Below are 20,187 nucleotides of genomic sequence, written 5' to 3' on the forward strand. Positions count from 1 at the left end.
TGAAAAAGAAAAAAAGAAAAAAAAAGGTATTTTATGCTCAAATAGGAACTCCATTAAAAACACCAAACACTGATGCTTCTTTCTGGTTTCTTCCTTTAACTCGGGCAGCCATTACAGACCACAGGGAGCTCTGCACAATAGCTAGTTACACCCGTCACCCAGAGCCCTGACCCATTCAGGACAGAGAGTTATTTCTTTAGTTCACCAAAGGCACGATCGAACGACTGCAGGACACCCGAGGAACGGCCCCCATCAAAGCCAACGCAGAGCAAGAAAACCCATTGCCGAGGGAAGGACAGGGTAGCAAACAGCCTCATTTAGATAATCCCGTTCCTTTGACCCAAGGCGATAGGATCTTACCAGATAACAGAACTCCTGCGGGGGTGAGGGAAGCATGAGATCATAAACCGACAAAAGCTGTCTTTGTTGACTGAATCCAGAGGTTTTAGATGCGTCTAACTCTTCACATCTGCACATCAGCCCCATTGCTGTGGTCTGCGTAGCTGCGGAGATATGCAGAATGGGAAACGGTGTATAGAGGAAAATAATAGCTACTCCACAGAGCTGGGTAAACAGCCTAATTTAAAGCAGAAATTTCTTTCTATAATTATACTCACATGATCAGGAAGAGTAATATATATCCTTTAATGGGCAAATAAAGTCATTTCAGCGTTATCATTAGAATCATCAAGCAAAAGATGCATGAGCAAATTTTATGTTTGGGATGGTAAACTTTCATGGTCATTCCCTGCTCCTATGAATGTGCTTTTCCGAAATCTAATATAGATTAAAAGCATAACAGCGCTTTCAGTAAAACCAGCTTTAATTTGTGAAACTTTTAAGTTGCATTTCTATTACAAACCTTCTCTTTTGTTGCTTTCTGAGCTACTTCTTCATTATTGGTAGGAAGACAACCCTAAATGACTTCTCCTGCAATGAATGCCTCTTTAATTTAAATCACTATTAGCTTCTCAGCCTCTGACACTTTTCAAAACTTATCACCTGTAGAGCTGCACTCCCCCCAATTTTGGGCTAATGTTAAGGGCCCCGAGCAGAAAGGCTGCTTGCTGAAGACCCAAGCCGGGACTAGCTAGGGTGGAAAAGTTGTGCTAGCAAGGCTGCACCACAGTCTGCTGGTGTTCAAGCCTCTGTTTGAGAGTTTGAAGACTCCTTGGCTAAGAAATGCCAAAGTTAGGTTTTTCTTCCTTTGATTAGCACTAGTTCTCACCCGTTATGCCTGGCTGTCTGCTGGAGGAGCTGGCTGGGCTCAGTTGGGCTACCGGGGTATGGGCAGCTGCCAGGCACTGCCTCTGCGTTTGAGGCAAATTAAGGGGAAGGTACCCGAGCTCCAGAAACTCGAAACTTCATGAGGGTCAACAGCTGGATGTAACCCCAACAGATGATGCTCAAAGACCCAACAAAGTCTGCACGGAACAAAGAAAACACTGAAAATTTAAGAAAAAAAATAAAAATATGTTGCTGTTCGCCGGTTTCTGCCACTCAGTTCCATAAATACAGCAAGGAGCCCAACCCTGGAGATGCTCGGTTTAAAAAAAAAAAACAAACCAAAACAACCACAGCAATTCAATGCACTGATTACACAGAAACCCCAGGTCTGGAAACAGGTAAGAGTCCAAATAAAACACTTTGACCTACCTTAGCAGTACTGCTGAAGAAAACAACAATACCTTCGAAGCCAAAAGTTAAATACACTCCCACAGAAGGAAAATGGGTAAAAAGCAGAAAACAGAAGACGGGCAATGCCAAGGGAGGAGGACATTGCTCATCTCAGAGCTCCTGATAGATACTGCAAAACCACACCTGCTGCGCAAACACGAACGCAAACTTGCAGTTACAGTTAACACAGGTTGAGTGTCTTACTGAAAGGTTTCCTCTTGGAAAAGGGACTGGAAGAAAAATAAATTTCTTTAAAGGTGACTGCTCTTTAAGCCTAATCAGTAAAAATCCGTGTTTTTATGACGGTGAAATTGCTCCTAAGAATGCAGACTTCTATTTTGAGTGACTAACAGATGTTTTCGCTGAGGATTTAGGACAGGAAGAATACAAATGCAATGATAACGGCAGCCTAATGAAGTTTAGTCTTCAGTTAATTCACACAACCAATTAATACTATACCCAATGGAAAGTGTTACCACGGCAAGAACCCTTTCATTGACTGTAAGGGTCAATGCTAGGCAAAATATCCAGTCTAAAAAGGCGCATTTTAATTCCTCATTAGGGAAGAGTAAGCATGCTGTTAAGAGGGCTGTGGTCCTGTATGAGCAGTAACTTCCCAGAAGCGCACAAGAAACCAGCACCGGCTCTCAACCAGAAACACTGCCCCGACTGCAGTCCGGCTCCTCGAGCAGTCAGGAGGCTTAAACAGCTTTCTGTTCGAGCGAGCCCAGTTTTCAGCGTGGGAAATGGCACTAACTAATGAATTTTCAATCGGTACATCCTTGTTCATCAATTCCTACGTGAAATACTTCAGCAGCTCCCCTCCAAAATAAAAGTATGGTTTCACCTTTCTTCTCCAATTCCCCCAAAACGCGCTTTCAGGACCGTAAAAGCAATTAATTCAAAGCAAACGAAAGAGATGTGACCTTCCCAGTTTTTTTAGACACCTTTGTTAGGAGTGTTGGTTTACAAATCCCCTAATCCCCTGAAAGAAAGGGGAAAATAATCCAGTCCCAGGCAGAGAAGTCAGCAAAGCATCAGAAATTAAACCCCGAATTCAAACTCCTTGCCACACTCACCTAGCTCCCGATAATTGTAGTAGCTTTTTTTTGCTCTGAAAACACAGTTAAATACCAACAAGAAAAATATAAGGGTCAGAAATAATTTGCCCTCACTGCTAAAAAATTGGTCACTTCCCAGGAACCGCAAAGAGCCGGTTTCTGGTTAAAGGAGCATCAGGGAATTACAGTGAGATCTGCACGTTCAAACAGAAAATTCAGTGGCTCATTCCAGGCAGAGCTTGATCACAAGGGAAAATAATGAGAGCCTTTAATGAAGCTCTAATTGTGCAACCAGCCATACCAGAAAAAAAAGGTTTTATAAATGGAATTATTAAACTCCAGAGCAGTAAAACAAAGACTAAAAACATGCTCTGCACAAATGGTAATAAAGCATCAATTAAGGTGGTGTTTTGAAGCGTACCGATGGAGGGATTATTCAGGTAAACGCTAGGTTACCCAGGCAGAGTTTTAGTACTAAAAAGCAGCGTTCAATCTTACTTTTTGCTCTCCTGAATTTTTGGAAGGAAAATATTCCCTTTAACTTAGGGTTAATTTTTATTTGCTAATAAGTGGGGTTTCTCAGCCCACCTCTGCAGACTCTCCTGCACATTCTGAGATACGGGGCGTTATCAGACAGGACCAAGCAAGGACCATCCCTACAGTTGTCTCTTGTGTTCATTGTCTGAGAAGCAGATTTCAAACTGGTGTCTGCGTCCCGATCAGAGAAGCCACGCCAATTTTAGAGCAGCTGAGGAAATGCTCGAGAACGTTTGAACTTAGGGATGCCAAGGTTTTCACACAATAAAACTGCAGCAGATCAACCATAGTTTTTTGCAAAATTGTAAATGACACCTGAAGCCCTGGCTGTATTCATCTACTGAAGGATGATTAAGTTGAAAATCTACAATTACTTCTAATCTTAAATAACCGATAGGTTTTTAACTCCCAACATACAGTAGCTAAGATGTAATATTACTGGGAGCTTTTTGAAACCAATCAATAACTATTAAAGCTGGATCCTATCAGCTACCACCAGGTATTAGCCACTTTCTCAATATTTCAAGTATTCAGTTATTCTTAGATACAGTTAAAGTAGTAAAATGAAGTGGTCTCATACTGACACTACGATAAATACGAGATTAAATATAGAACAAATTTATTACTCCCTGAAGTCCTACTGAGTGTCCTGATTTTTCTGTATCCACAACAGTACAGTTTACTTTGATGTTTTATTATCCCAGATCTAAAGCGCGCAATTGAAAAGCCAAGCGTGTGCTGGTTCAAAGACCTAACCCAGCCACGCCGGGAACGAAGTAAACGCCAAACTGAACCTGCAGATCAAGACGATCCCCCTCTGACAGCCATCATGCCCCGCTTAAAGCAAGTGGCACGCACACGGGAGTGGTTTGTGACACTGAGCGCGTGTGACACACAGCGGCACCCCTGGAGTGCCTGTGGGCTGCGAGAGGAACGTGCCTGCAGGAGACGACTCTTCCTAACACCCCGCTTTAAAGAAAGCGGAATAATCAACCCATTTTTAAACCACTGTTTTTAAGGGCTCTGAGGTGTTTTAAAGTAAGTCAGCTAATTACTCAGCTTGCTTAAAAAGAAACATTTGACACGGAAATTAAGTTCAGCTAAGTCTGGGTGAAGACGGGTGACTCCAGAAATCCACATTTCTGGCTCGCTGCCTGTCCCGCGCTCCCAGGATGGTCCCAGCTTAACCCCGCCAGGCCCTCACTGCAGAGCAAAGCATGCTGAAGAAAGCTGCAGGAACGACAAACCACGTCCTCCTCCATCAGCATCCGAGCTGGACGGGTTCACAAGGACACGAACATTTGGGTCTCAGCTAGATGGAACATGCCTAAGCAATTCTCCTTTCTCCATCGCTCACCTGGCTTTCACCCTTAAGCATTAATACTAAAGTGACCCACTGAATATAAATCTCCCAAAGGTGATATTTACAGTCTAACCCAATGAAGGGATCTGGGCTCCACCACTGGAGCACACACATGGGACATAGAATAAATTTAGACCCAAGCAGGTAAACCATGTGGTCACATCCAAAAGCTAGAAGTGGATTTTCATAGAATCATAGAATAGTTTGGGTGGGAAGGGACCTCTAAAGGTCATCTAGTCCAACCCCCCTGCCGTGGGCAGGGACATCTGCAACTAGAGCAGGTTGCTCAGAGCCCCGTCCAGCCTGACCTGGAATGTTTCCAGGGATGGGGCATCCACCACCTCTCGGGGCAACCTGTGCCAGGGTTTCTCCGTTTTGCTAGAGACTCTGATACGTTGGATACACCTTCATCACCTGGGAAAAAACCCCGCGTATTCTCATAAGAAAATAAAAATTAATTTATAAGAAAATAATACATTAATTAGGGGAATATTTTCCTTCCAAAAGTGTTGCATCCTTCTGGGCTCCTTCTTGTTCATTAGGGCGCTGCAGCCTCTGCAGCTCAACCACTACAGGACCATCCCTGGCACAATTTTGGCTGGGACCTACCAGTCCTCACCCCAGCAGCTCCTCGGCACCGCTCGGGAGTTGGCACAGCCCAGAAACCACTCCCGGCTGGCAGCCTGGAGGCAGCCACCCTCTCCCGAAAGCCAAGAAAGCTTAACACGACAGAAGCGGCCACGCTATGCCAGCCCGTCTCAGGGTCAGAGGACAAATCCTGCCGCTACTTAGCTCGCAAGCGGAGACGTGGCCATCGAGGGCGAGTTCCCAGCAGGCGAGACAAAGAGGGCTCTACACTCGATGAATGCACATGGTAGGATTTTGTGGGTCTATTATTTGAGAAGGCAGAGGAAAGCAATGGGACAGACCCACAGAGAGGCTCCCGTATCATCCAAAAGCAGGCCGTACCAGATTTTGGGCTGGAGCCCTTCCTGGCGTCGGTGGTACGACGCGTTTACGTCAACGCGTGACAACGGAACAGGACTGACAAGGACTAAGGCAAGATTAAGCGTCCAGGAGAAAAGCACGCCCTTCACAAAAAGGAGGGCGCAGAAGTCTATCGCGCTGCCTTTCGACACAGCCACGTGCGGATGCGAAAGCCTCAACCTCCAGCTCCCGCTCTGATGCACATGACTTGGCAAGGCGCTGCTTGCAGCTTTCCCCAAAGAAACCGTTTCTTCCCCAGCCCAGTCGTAACAAACGCTGGGGAAACAAAGCATTACAGCAACCTCTTCCCTATATTATCAAGTCAACGTGTCGGCGTGACAGCCTGTGTATAAGTGACTTCACACCCCCATGTGAGTTCGCATCTTCCCCGGGAGAGGACTCGTAGCCGTACACCTCCCGCGAGGGAGGAACAGATGCATTTCTGCAGTCAGTGCTTCGAGAGTCGTCGGTGCACACTGTTCCAAATTATTTCCATTGCTAATTAATATTCATAAACGAACCACAATACTGCGCCTTCAATCAGCCGTCACACACCACCCACGCTAGATGAAAGGACAACTACACGAGATAAGCAGTTTATTGGATCAAAAGTCCCCTTTAGACGAGAAGACGGCTATTGCAACAGCGTAAAACTGATAGCATCCCATCACGGGTGTACACATGGAGGAAGTATCGGCAAATCTCCCTCTTTAAACCAGAGATTCGGCACAGAGAATGCACAACGTGATTATTATGTTAATTCATCTGCATTTTTCTGCCTGCTTGAGGCTTGAGCTGGAGGTAGGAACTTATGTTTGAAAAGCTGGTATTTTGTGTCACCAAAAATGGCTACTTCAAAAACCTCAATCGACACCCAATTATACCATCAGCGATTCAAGTTTAATTCCCCGTCCCTACTGTCAGCATCGCTGCCCCACCAGTCTCAAACGGTTTTGGGCGAGGACCCTGCCCTTCAGCTTTTGCTTTTACCTGCCATTTACATCTTGCTCAAGCAAGATCCAGAAAGTGCTTTTTCTTATCCTCCTCCCCAAACTCAGCCTAGGTGGCAGAAACCAAGGATCTCAGCCGCCTGCGCAGAACGTGGCCTGGGGATAAAAGACTGGATGCAGCTGTCAAGCACTAGCCCTGCGTGAACAATAAATTAATTAAAAAGACACCTGACAAAATCACATCAAGCCCACATACAGTGAGGGAAAGCATTTAATCCGTAACACTGCATTCCCCTCTCCACCAGATGGGAAACAAGATGGTTAAAACGAGCAGAGAAATGTTTATTGCCCACCGCTTTCCAGAGCCGTTCTGCTCCCCAGCCATGAGGGACTGAAACGGTCTGCCCAAGAAAAAGCGTATTTACACCCTTTGCCAGAAAGGGAAAGTATAAATATTTCCAAAGCTTTATGAAGGCTAGTACTTACAGTCATGCTTTGAAAGGGAAAGAATAAAGCAAAATATTCAATTAGAAAAAATTACTATAATTGCAGGTTCTATTTTATCCCTCCATTAAAGCAATAAAGTGCCTCGAAATATTGCTGAGCTGGGATACAGAGCTTAGCGCTACTTAACATTTTAATATACATCCAGGGGGGCTAATTTAATTTAGATCTGCACGAGGGTCTTCTCTCCTCCCTGGCCACTACTGCCTCCCCCTACACTTCTTAAAATATGGCTGGATATAAATGCATGCTTCTCCCCCACGCCGAGGGATGTATACGCAGAGCTGAGGCTGGACATAAATTCTGACACATGCTAGCACGCCTCCAAAGCCAACAAGGACATCAAGCACATACATGCATAGCTCCACACATACAGATGCCCAGTTAAAAGTGTGTTTGCCCACACCTGAAAGCTCTGATGTCTGAGTTATTATTTTTTTATTGGAGGAAAAAGTCCGATTTCTGCTCCCCGAACATCAAACAAAATCCTCTTGGAAATGTAAAACCAGACCGTTTTGCTCTAATAGCACGTTAATCCCATGGGAAGGGATTTGCTATTGAAAGTCACTGAGCAAGCAACCACCGAGGCTGAAGAAGGGGGCTCTTACTCCCAGCCCCGGCTCTCGCCACACTTTCTCCACACTACAGTGTTACAAGCCGCGGTTTTCTGAATATAAGCTCGTTCCTCCCTGCGACAGAAGATAAGTGAATCTTATTTTAAGGAGCCCTTCATCCTTTTAATTAAACAAATTAATATCACTTCTCCGTATCTCATAGCCTCTATTATCTTTTGTGAACTCCTACAATTCTGTTGTAAAGATATATTGAAAAAGCGCTAATTGAGATAATCTCTGGAATTCAAGATTTGGTATATTTTTAGCCACGTTTTAAAACTATTTTCCCTTTGTCTCTGGAATGCCTCCCATCCTTCCTCCCATGCCAGACTGTTTACATTATTTAAATGCCTTCTGCTTATACCACTCTTTACAAGTTTTACTTCAACAACATCGGCCTCCGTTGCTCTTTTTTTCCCTCGCTTAGACATAACTGGGATGAATTCCAATCCCAAACTCAAAACCACTCCTGGTGCTTTACTGCTGTCTTCTGTGTTTGGTACATCAGGCAACGCGTTGCTGCCAGTCCTATCATCCAGGACTGCCTGTGGGGGGGAACCACGCACGAAGAGTTAAGCTGTTCTTCTTTTACAACAGAAACCAGGGAAACGGTGATTTTCCCAGACACACAAATTCTCTGCAAACTCACAGGGATACTTGCCATCCCCCTGCTTTAGCAGGCAAGCCTGAGCCACGCCACTGAAAGGACGGGGGAGCCCATCACTCCTTTATTTTTGTAGAGAGCTGTGAAGTCCAGTGCCCATCGTGCAAGCAGAAGCATGGCCCGGCACCCCTGCCCCACTGCTGCCCTATAGAAAACCCCATCAAGCAAGACCCACGAGCTGAAGGAGGCTCCGGCAGCCGGCCGCGCTTCTCTGTCGCTTGGGTTTGATTTGCTTTTTCCACAGGTTTAATTAGAAGGGTGATAAAGGCAGCTCCAGGTGCCAGAGCCTTTTGCATTGTGGCTCCTGAAGAGTTTTTAATAAGAGTTCTGCCAAATTGGTGGGGGTTTTACAGCAAATTTTTCCCACATCGGAAAGGGTGATATAGCACAACAGCCTATTGAGTTTTTCCAGCATTAAGTGCAGACCTCCGCAGTGTTAATTTAAGCCTGTTCACAACAGGCTTGTTTTTCTTAGTCCCCATTCACAGACCATCTATGGCAGAGCACGAAGGCAGCATTTATGATGCACTCCTGGCTTAGTCCTCTTTCCCGTGGGGTTTTGGGACAAGACAACCTGCCTGTTCCCTCAACCCATCCTGTGCAAAAGGGGATACACTACACAGATATTTATTTGGGATGCAAAAATCCTCAACAGCCTCTGCAGCAGGTAAACCAAATCATCATAACGTGCAACCGCGCAGGCAGAGTGGAGCAGAGGAAGAGGAGGTCCTCGCGATAAAGGCTCTGGGCTTGAATACAGGAGGTTTCAGCAAAGCTGCCAATTCTGCAAAAGATCTTCTGTGCAGCTGAAGTCACTTAAGGACAGACCGTGAATATTTCATAGGTGAACCTGAGCTCTCACAGATTTCAGAAGAAAAGAGACGTGAGCAGAAGCACCGTCTTCAGGTCCCATTATAGTTTTGGGGACATATTTAAGATTGCCTTTCGCTCTATTTTTTGTCTCGTGGCCAAGATCCGATTTTGCTCTAACGGAGCTGCTGGTTCAGCTAGGGCTTCGAGACACTGAGGGAAGGAATAACACAGCCATTTACAGTGAAGTAACGAAAGCAGACATAGGCACATGCCATCCAAGCATGTGCATACTTTAAATGGAGTGCTCAGCCCATGGGTCAGATTTGCCCAAGGGTGGACAAATTGTAACTCCTGAGACTCCTCCCGAGCAATGCAAACATGGCTCCTATGCTACAGCAGTTACATATAACCAAAAGTAGGCTGAAACTGGAATATAGGGTGGTGGGCAATGCAAATTCCCAGAGTGGGGGGAGTTGCAAAAAATATAAAAATAAAGATCCAGCTATAGGGAGCTGCAGTGGGCTGCTGCTGGCCACCCTGCGACGCAGCCGAATGCTCAGTCCCACAACCCCCGAGATTTTCGGAGTATCCTTAACACTGTGGGCACCACCAGTCCCCAAGGGCATGGGACGTGCCTGTTGATCTGCCCTGCAAAGACTGTGCTGTTCTGCTCCACGGGGTTAGAAATGCAAGCTGTTCCTCCCACCGCCAGAATGCCGTTTGAGGATTTTCTAAAGATCCTTTTCCCCAGGAAAGCTCTTTCCCCATTTTCTTGGGATCCGGTTTGGAAAAGCATCTCAGTGCCCTAAAGCAGTCATAGCAGACTGGGGTATCAGTCTGAATCCCAACACATCAGAAGAAGGTGGGTCAATGAAGTAACAGTATTTGGCACGTGTTCTTTGCTTATACCTTTAATTACAATTCAATTTTATCTCTAGCTATAGCAAAGCATTACTCCGATTCATAGTTCCTCCTGCCTAAAAGCTTTCAGGTGTTAAAACACTGGCTTATACCACCACTGATTTTCATGACAGTGAGGTGCTAAAAATCAAGTCATGATTCAAAGGAAATAAAGCTAAATGAAAGTACAGGGAGAAGTTCTGTGAGGCATCTGGACTTCTCCATAGGCTCACCTTCATTCCCCAAGGAAAATTACACGATTGACGTCCAATTTCTGTTCCTTGCAGTCCCAAGATAGCGAAAGCAGCTCTCCTCCGAAGAGATGCTTTATCACCATCAGTTCTACCTCCATCCTTTTCATTAAAGGAAATGCTCCCTGAATAACCTACATTTGTACCGAGAGGAGAACCACTGCAAGGAATAAAGCTAGCTCAATGCAGCTAAAAGCAAAATGGAAATGTCTAGAAAGGTGGAAAATAGAGAGCTTACAATTTTAACATTAAAAAAAAAAAAAAAAAAGGTGAGCCATCTTTCCTCCTTCCCTTGGCACCCTGCCTCCCCTCCACCACGAAGAGCGCTTTCAGGTTGCCACTGGCATTAGAGATAAAGCCATAGGGCACCTGGGAAAAAAGGCTCGACTGTCTTTCCTAGAGTTCAGCGTGAAGCCTGAGCAACCGAAAAGGGACGTTCTGGTCAAAGACCACATGGGTAGCAGCATTTAGGAAAGCAGCCTGCAACCCAACTTCAAAGCAGCTCTCTTCCCTTATAGTTTTCGGACTCCTGGAGACGGTCTCTCGAAAATACCTAGCACCAGTGTCCTCGCCTTGAAAGCCATGGAAACTTTATGCTGGTTCCAGTAAGAACAAAGTCAGGTCACCAAAGCATTTCTGCTTCCCCTTCCTCCTCCCCACACACCATGGTGGAGAGGTGACGAGCTGTTGTCACCGCAGGACCGCCTTACCCACAGGGCACCTCCTGCCCACATGGCTCTTCCTCAACAGCATCCCCATGTCCAAAAGGAAACCGAACTCCAGTTTCTCCTCTGAATCCTGCTCACCCGCCTACCCAAGCCATGCTGTCGCTGCAGAAACACTGAATTGCATGGGAAGGCGAGTTCCCACCAGGTCAGGGCAGCACCGTTACTTCTCCCAAGAAAAGGTTTGGAGAAAACTCTGCCCTCCCAAGGCTGGCACGGCAGATCTGCTTCAACATCTGTGGTTTGACCCCCTCTAGTGGGTAGCACTCAACAAGACACGGAGCCTCGCCACCGCCCCGCAACCAATGGAGACCCTACTCAAGTGATAAAGCCTTTTTTCATTATGATGATGACGATTCTTATTTCACACACACGCAACCTACCTGCCTTGCACTTCAGATTCAATGTCTTTGGACCTCTACACCCACAGCCCGGCACTTACTTACAGAGATCCTATAGAAAACTCTTAGAAATGGGAGCAGAGCGGGTAAGGTTTTTTGGAAGGGAGAACCACCTCGCTGGAAAAAAATATGTTATACCCCAGACCTGATTTTGTAGGGAGAACATATTTATCATCTATCCCAGAATGTCTCCCCTCTGCCAACTTGTCAAAAGCTGACAAAACTCCATACTATAAAAGCAAGCTGTTAAAACTTGGCTAAAGGGAAAAACTTAGCTGCCAGACAAGCTAACCAGAAAAAGCTGAAAAAAAATATTCGAGTGTGCCAGGGAAGGCAGTAAATTTACAGAAAGGCTCTACAGAGCTGAACATCCCAAACCAAGACAACGAGGCAGTACTAGGTCAGCAGCTTCTTGTTCATCTGTCATCTGACAAGCAGATGTCTCCCACTTCAAGGGACTTGGGCAGATGCCTTAAGAGTTGTAGCTGCCTGTATTTCTAAACTATCCGAAGTAGCATGTATCTAACTCACAGTTCATCCCAGAACGAAGTATTTTAGTAGAGCCTAAACCCACTCACCACGTAGTCATTAAATACCACATATTCCATTTAAATCCATTGATTCATCCTTCCACCTCCAGGCATGCCAAAAGATGAACAACTCATAGATTTGGTCTTTCCACTAATAAACAAGATGTCAAGTCTTCGCCTAAATTTTGGGAATTTTTCTTTTAATCACACACATACACGAGGTGTTTTTAATGTCAAAACAGTGACAAGGGTTGTTCTGGTTTGTTTGGTTGTTTTTTTACAGAACGGTTTTCTTCTAAATATGTATTCAAATCAGTTTTAAAAACAAAACCCACAAACATATTACATTCAAGTCACGAAACTTACTGACAGTTTAACAGAGCGATTTCCAGCTGATCAGCATTCATTTTTAGCTCAAACTCTACATACTGTTAATCCAATGGAATCCAATAATGTTTTCTTTAATAGCACGCCACAACGCGAAGGATCATACTTTATACTCTAAACCTTATACTCCAGGACAGCAATTGTGACCCACTAACCCACTTACAACAGAGGTTAAAGAAAGGTACATCAGACACAGAAGCTATACTCTTAATTGTCATCAATGCAACTTGTGCAGCTATCCAAGATATGAAAACTTCAGAACTCTGTCTCCTGAATTTACACAGCTGAATGGGTTCAGCGAAAGCAACAGCCCTGGCAAGCTCTGAAGACCGACCCGCCTTCAGCCTATTTCCAGCAAAACCACAGCACTGCAACGTCCCTCCTCAATGAACAGCCCTTCTGCAGCTTGCAGTGCAGCGGCTCAATAGCAAGCGTAACGTGCCCCAACTGGCATCCTTTACTTTTTGGACAGTCGGGCTGAATTGTTCTAGTCCTCAAGGTAATCTAAGAGATTTGAGATGAAAGGTGAAAATTGTAGATTTATAAAGGCAAAAACCCCATGACCTGAGCTTTATCGGTGGGAAAGCCATTTGAGATCATACCCCTTCAAGCAACAATTAAAAATGTATATATACATATATATGTATACACACACACACACACATTTTTACAACGTATATGTATACTTTCTTTCCAGCAGCCACTGACGGCAGGCAGCATCAACACAGCCTTAGGTTCTCAGCTGAGCAAAAAACAACCACAAAAAACCAGGAATACCATTAAGCCCTTCCTCGGTACTTGCACTGCCCCCCCCCAGCGCTCCTGCCTGGTCACAATTCACTCTCTGAATAGGACAACAGAGGACATGAACAGAAGACGCAGCCCCCACCCAGATTGCTCAAAAACAACAAGCTGCTTCTCCCACAATCCTGACAAAATGAAGAGACAATCTTGCTAAAATAAGAGCCCGATGTATGTTTATATTTCTGCCATAAAATGTTATTTATTCATCATCTTATTGGCAAGTCTTCCCAGCATTCAGGAAAAGAAGTCCCTACAGGAATCGTGTTATCCCCCAAATCAAAACCCAGATTACCCAACGTTTACCCTTGGCAATTCAGGACGAGGATTTCTGTACAACCCTAACCTGACCCCTCTATCCTCTACGACTTCGCTTCCAGCTGCTGAGCAACAGCCACGACAGCCTCTACATAACGTACCATCCCGATTACGCTACATGCAGTCACAGTGCGTATCCGTGATCATGCGGGAAACCAGGCTCGGTGCATCATGCACTGTAACTTACATCGTCCTCGGTCTTCCTCCTCCATCCCCACGTATAAACTTCTTACAAGCACGAAGCGATTTAGCTGCAGGCAAACACCGCTAAAACAGCGCTTTCCAGTATTAGTCCCATCACCACATTCAAGATTAATTTTAATGGCGTTTGCAAATAGCTATAGTGGGAATGCAAAAAGACACCCTCGTGGAGGCTAGCCCACTGATGCCATGAAGTTATTCTTGCTTTGGTCAGATACCGGGAGGCAGCTCCGCGCTGGCCATGCCGTTCAGCGTGCCCTAAAAAGCAGGAGCCGTGTGCTAGCGGGTTTAGCAATCAACAGGAGGGAAAGCTCCCTTATTTCACCTAACGTGATCTGGTCTGCAGAGCTCCTTTTCAGTCCCTTTCGGCAGTCCCAGCCCTGCACAACCTCGGAAGCAAACGTTTTTCCTCTGCATTAACGAAGCGGGGAAAAGTCTGAGCAACTTGAGCTTTGCTTCTTCATATTACCAACAAAAAATCACCCCTCCACACGCACCCCCTCTGTCTCTGGCAGCATCACTTCGGTGTCCCCCTCCCCACCTTGTTCACTCAAGTGTGCCGGGGCATGGGGTGTTTTTGCAAACCCCGGCTTTCACCACAGCTAATACACAATCATTTCTTTCGCCTGGCTCCAAGAGGGGAAAAATCCAACTTGCCAGAGGAGCATCTGCATCGAGAACTGCTTTTGCTGATGGGATCAGCACTCGGGAGTACCAGGGAAAGCAGGAGAAAGGGTCGCGTATCAATTCATCATCCTCACATGCATCACTCGCAGACATCCCCCTCCCGCCACCCTCCAGCCCAAATCTCGGCCGCAAAAAAAAAAAAAAAAAAAAAAATTTAAACCCCCAAGCAGAAGTTGAGAACAAATGTGCTTTGAACGCTACACAAATGACATTGAAGATGCAGAAGAAATATGTATTTGCTGTTGCGCTGCACGATTTCATGGGCTTATTTCCTAGGTATACAGTTCACGCACCCTTCCCACACAGATCCCCTCCCCTCCACCCCCTCGGCTTCTTTAAAAAAAAAAAAAAAAATTAAAAAACAAAAATCTTTGATGTGTATATTCATTTTATCTCGAGAGAGCGGTGTCCTCAGAAGAGGTGTCAAGGCCCTCCCCTGCCTCCACCCACGCACCCCTCCCCCAGGCTCAACCATGCTGTCTCCATCTTAACTCCAGCCACTTCTTCACCGATTTCATTAGGCAGCAGAGTTAACCCCTTCGGCTACCCAGATGTAGGGGAAAAAAAAAAGGACCTCCCCATCAATCATCACTTTCTGCCTTCCCCTTCATCTTTTTTATCATCCATACCCCCGCAAAAAATTCCTAAAATCCACCAGTGAGGTTATTTTTGCCCCATTAATTCATCCGGGAAATACCAACGCAGGGACATTAACCCTTCCAGCGAGCCCCTCCAGGGCTTCCCACTGCTTCACCATGACATGCCATCTTCTCCCCCCTTAATAAAATTCAGCGTCTTCTTCCTGAAGATTATTTTAAAAGCTACAAACCCCAACCGACCCCATCTGCAGCCTCTTCCCTACAGTCTAACCCATCCGTGGGGTGGAGGGGTGCATCCACCACCCCGTGACACGACCCGGAGACTTCCCTCCACCCTCCATCACCCACACCTCACACCACTTCCACCTTATTAACCCGCGTCCCGTCTCAGAGGACGCTGGGCCACGCCGAGTCTTTACGGTTGTCCTTACAACACCCCTTTCAGTAAGACCGACATCTCTGTGGAAGTGTTTGCATCTACAGGCTTTCATCCCGGAGAATCCCTCCCTGCCTCCTCCCACATCTCTTTTTGGGGAGGATAACGCAATTTCCAGCTCACTCTGGAGGATGCTTTTTTATTCCCACTGAGCCTGGGGTCACCTCCCAGACCCTTCCGCTGGCCGGCATCTCCTCTACCCCAGGACCTCTCCTGCTGGAGGGGAACAGTCCCCGTCCCTGACCTTCAGTCTCACACCGACAACCCCAACACCGTCCCCACTCCCCTGCCGCCTGGCCGAGGAGGTTTATTCTTTCACCAAAGCCACAGCTGAGGCATCACGCTGCGTTTTTCCATTCCCACAACCTGCTCCTTCGGTGCCGGGGGGGGGGTGGGGGGGGGGGGAGGGCATCAGCAAGCCGGGGGGCTTCCTCTCCACCGGGTGGGGAGAGGCTTTCGGGGACGGATGTGACCCCTACCCCCTCGTCATCTACGGGGGGTTCGATCCACGCCAGGAGGAAACCAACCCTCTGGAAACAGCACGTCCCAGTGCTCGGCAGCTGGGGCTCCGCCGACCGCCCCCCTGCAGACCCTCTCTGGAGCAGCCCCCCGCTTTCTGTGGGGCCTTTCCCTTGTCGCGCCCCCCCCCCGCACCCGGCTCCAGAAGGGGAGCGGTGGGGCAAGCCCTCCCCAGGGCCACAGGACCTCCCTCTGCAGCGCTGCCGGTGCGAGGGTCACCCCCAGCCCCGGGCCTGCCTCCACGCTGTCACCCGTGGGGTGTCCCCACCACCAGCTCCTGTCGGGAAAAGCAGCTCCACGCCCCCTCCTCCCGCCCCGTCCTGCCCCATGTCTGTGGGGTGGCAAAAGCCCACCCCATCCCTTGAGGCACCATCTACAGCCCCACGGAGCTAGGACCCCTTCCACCCCCCAATGCTTGTGGGGGGCACCGACCCACGTCCCCTCCATGCCGTGAGGTGACAGCAGCCCCCATTCTCTTCTCCCCAGTCCCACACACTCATTTGGGGGGCACCTCTCCTCCCTGCAGGGCTCTCCTCAGTGAAGCAGGGGTCACTCCAAATGGGGGGCAGCGACCCACACCCTGCTTGGACCAACGAAGCTCACTCCTCCCGCCTCAGCCCCACAGACACATTTTGGGGGAACTTCTCTTCCCCTTGGACATCCCCTCAGCACAAGGGGGGCCCTCACACCTCCTCCACCTGGGGGAGCACTGACCCACGTCCACCTCAGACCGTGAGGTGACAGCAACCCCCATGTCCCCCACCTCAGCCCCCCAGGCTCATTTTGTGGGAATCTCTCCTCCTTTTGGGTCTCTCCTCACCCAAAGTGGGAATAACCCCCGAATCTCCCCTCCTTCTCCATGTGGGGGACACTGCACTGACCACAACCACCTCAGACCCCTAGGTGACACTGACCCACGTCCCTATCAAACCATGAGCTGACAGCGACCCCCACCCACCCCACCTCAGCCAGGGGACAGTGACCCACCTCCACTTCAAACCATGAGATGACACTGACCCATGTTCACCTCAGACCATGAGGTGATGCTGACCCGTATCTACCTCAAACCATGAGGTGACAGTGATGCCCATCTGCTCCACCTCAGCCAGGGGACAGTGACCCACCTCAAACCATGAGGTGACACTGACCCATGAGGTGAGAGTGATCCCCATCCGCCCCACCTTAGCCAGGGAACAGTGACCCACCTCAGACCATGAGGTGACACCGACCCACATCCATCTCAGACCAACGAGGTGACACTGACCCATGTCCGCCCCACCTCGGCCAGGGGACACTGACTCACTTCAGACCACAAGGTGACAGCGATGCCCATCTGTCCCACCTCAGCCAGGGGACAGTGACCCACCTCAAACCATGAGGTGACACTGACCCATGTCCATCTCAAACCACGAGGTGACAACGACCCCCACCCACCCCACCTCAACCAGAGGACACTGACCCGTATCTACCTCAAACCGCGAGGCAACAGCAATGCCCGTCGGCACCCCATAAGCCAGGGGACGGCGACCCGCGCCCAGGGCACACCGACCCACCGCCATGTCGGGCAACGAGCTAGCGGCCACCCCCGCTCCCCCCCCCCCCCCCCCCGGGTCCAGGGGACCCGGCCGCCCCCTTACCTCCAGACCTGCCCCATCTGCAGCAGGTGGATGACGGACTGCCAGACCCAGACGGAGATCCTGCAGAGGCGCTGCGCCCCGGGGGTGACGGTGCCGCCGGCTCCTCCTACCCCGCCGGCGGGTCCCCCCCGGCGGCCGACGGCCCCCATCATGGGCGGCCCGCGGCTGCTGAGGCCCTGCACGGCGCCCAGCCCGCCGCCCGTGTAGTCCTGCACGAACCAGCGGAAGCTGAGGATCTGCACCAGCACCGAGGGCAGCAGCACGAAGGCCAGCGTCAGGCCGCACCAGACGTAGTCCCGCCGGCCGTAGTGGTGCAGCGCCAGCCACAGGTCCGTGCCCACGTCCCCCAGCAGCACCAGCAGCGCCACCACGATCCACAGGCAGTCCAGCCACGGCCGCTCGCCCGCCTCGACGCCCTCCGGCGCCCGCGGCGGCCCCTCGGCGGCGGGGCGCGGGGCCAGCGGCTCGGCGGCGGCGGCGGCGGCCGCCCGCCCGAAGAGGCTCCGCAGGCAGGCGCACCGGCAGCCCCAGTAGCACGACGACGTGTTGCAGCAGTGGCAGATGTGCAAGGAGCTGCTGCCGCCCGGCTCCTCCGCGCCCTCGGCCGCCGCTGCCCCGACGCCGCCGGCGCCGCAGACGCCCGCCGCCGCCGCCGCCGCCGCCGCCTCGTCCAGGTTGTGCAGCTGGGCGAAGCCCACGCCGCCGCCGCCGCCATCCGACTTGGCCGCCATCTTGCTGCCGCCGCCGCCGCGTCTCCGGCCCCTTCGCCGGGCGCGCTCGCTCGCTCTGCCCCCCCCGTCCCCGCTCCCGGCACCCCCCCACCCGCCGCCCGCCCGCCTGCCCGCCCGCCGCTTCCGGGGGCGGCGCTTCCGCGCCCGCGCAGGACGGGCCGGGCCGCCTAGCGACCGAGCGGGGCAGCGCCGCGGCCAGCCGCCGCCGGCCGGGGCGAGCCGGGCCGGGCCGGGCCGCTGCAAGGGAGCGGCCCCCGGCCGCGCCGCGCACGGTGCTGCCCCGGCCCCCGCGGCCCCCGCGCTCGCTGCTGCTCTCTGCCGGCACCCCTGCACGCCGGCACCCCGGCGCTGCCCCGCTCCCGTTGCGCCGGCACCCACTGCTGCCCTCTGCCCCGCTACCGTTGCACCGGTTCCCATTGCACCGGCACCCAGCGCCGCGCGCTGCCCCGCTTCGATTGCACCGGCACCCGCTGCTGCCCGCTGCCCCGCTCCCGTTGCACCGGTTCCCGTTGCACCGGCACCCGCTGCTGCCCTCTGCCCCGCTCCCATTGCAGCAGCACCCGCTGCTGCCCGCTGCCCCATCCCCCATCGCACCAGTCCCCATTGCACCAGCACCCAGCGCTGCCCTCTGCCCCGTTCCCATTGCACCGGCACCCACTGCTCTCCTCCCTGTCCCCTCTGCGTTAGCACCCACAGGATCCATTGTGCTTCTTCCCCCAACCGCCGTGCACTGGCACCAGCATCCCCCAGACCATCCTCAGCTGGGGCCCCTTGTGCTGACCCCATCCCACTCCCAAATCGGCTCCCCAGCCCAGTATCTTGGCCCTCAAATCCCCGTCCGGCAGTGCAACCTCCCTGTCCCTGTCACCTGCTCACCCTCAAATCCCAGGACCACCACTCTGCCACCCAGGTTGTCCTCAGCCCACGCTCACCCAGACTGCCTCCCCCCTTCCACCTCCAGCAGCTCCCTGGTACCTGCCAGGTCCAGGCCCTCCTCTGGGTTTCTCTTTGCCTTTTCCCTTCCTACGGCCGTGCTGGGGAAGGGGGGCTCCTGTCCCACCCCCATCCCATAGGTCCCCCATCGCATAGCAGCGGTCTCCAAGCACACCTCAGCACCCCGACCTCACGTGGCCTCAGTGACCTCCCAAATCCCCCACAGCAGTGTCCTCCTGTCCCTCTCCTTCTAAACACAAGGATCCCCCATCCTCTGTCCTCTGCACTTGTCCCTTCCTTACCCACTTTGGGGGACACTGCTTCACCCACCCTGTTCTTAAGGGGTCAGGCAAACCAGCCGGCTCCTCTCCGTGGGCCCAGCTCCTTGTTGGAGGAGACAAACCTCTGGCAAGCTAAGGAAGCGGCTCCCAGCTCCCGTTTTGGGATCTGCCTGGGGCTGAGCTGCACCCCAGGCAGGTGTTTCACCAAAGGACCCGCTGGCAGGCTGGGGAAGCCAAATTCAAGGTCCTTCCCTCCCGGTTCCCTTTCTACCCGTTCACATTTGTTCGTTCATCCTATCCGTCTTTTCTGTGCCGTCTTGTGCTGTCCTCTGTAGGTTACAATCTGCCCTCTTTTCTGTTGGTTTTTTTTTCCCCGTTCGATAAGCGTGCTCCTTCCAGATGCTCCTTCCAGCTCTTTTACTCTCCCGTGGGCTCTTGTTTCTGCCACTTTCTGTGGGAATTTGAATTCCCCCCTTTCTCTTTTTTTTTCCTTGTTTTTTTTTTTTTTTGGTTGTTTTTTTGTTTTCTTTTTTTAAATTGTGGCAAAATATCAGGGCTGATAGATTCAGAGCTCCAGAACTGGCTGCTGAAGTTGCTGCTTTGCAGAGTCTAAATTTCAACAGGGGAAAAAAAAAAAAAACAACCAAGCAGGTGGAAAGGTGCATTGAGCGCAGATAAAA

At 50.5% G+C, this 20,187-nt stretch overlaps 1 protein-coding gene across 2 annotated transcripts in view; it reads right to left on the reverse strand.

Moving 5' to 3' along the window:
* XKR6 (XK related 6) overlaps positions 1-18,293 on the reverse strand; it is a 190,683-nt gene extending 172,390 nt beyond the window's left edge. Inside the window, exons 1-2 of one of the 2 annotated variants that reach the window (XM_076332580.1) lie at positions 18,039-18,293; positions 17,563-17,999 (exon numbers count right to left, since the gene is read on the reverse strand). In XM_076332580.1, the coding sequence (XP_076188695.1) occupies positions 17,563-17,999; positions 18,039-18,293 (692 nt within the window). Of the gene's footprint in view, positions 1-17,562 lie in introns of both variants that reach the window. The other variant, XM_076332579.1, reaches the window with a different exon arrangement.
* Between the last annotated feature and the right edge of the window lie 1,894 nt (positions 18,294-20,187).

The sequence above is a fragment of the Aptenodytes patagonicus genome, chromosome 3 (assembly GCF_965638725.1).
Source record: "Aptenodytes patagonicus chromosome 3, bAptPat1.pri.cur, whole genome shotgun sequence".
In the NCBI taxonomy this organism is placed as follows: Eukaryota; Metazoa; Chordata; class Aves; order Sphenisciformes; family Spheniscidae; genus Aptenodytes; species Aptenodytes patagonicus.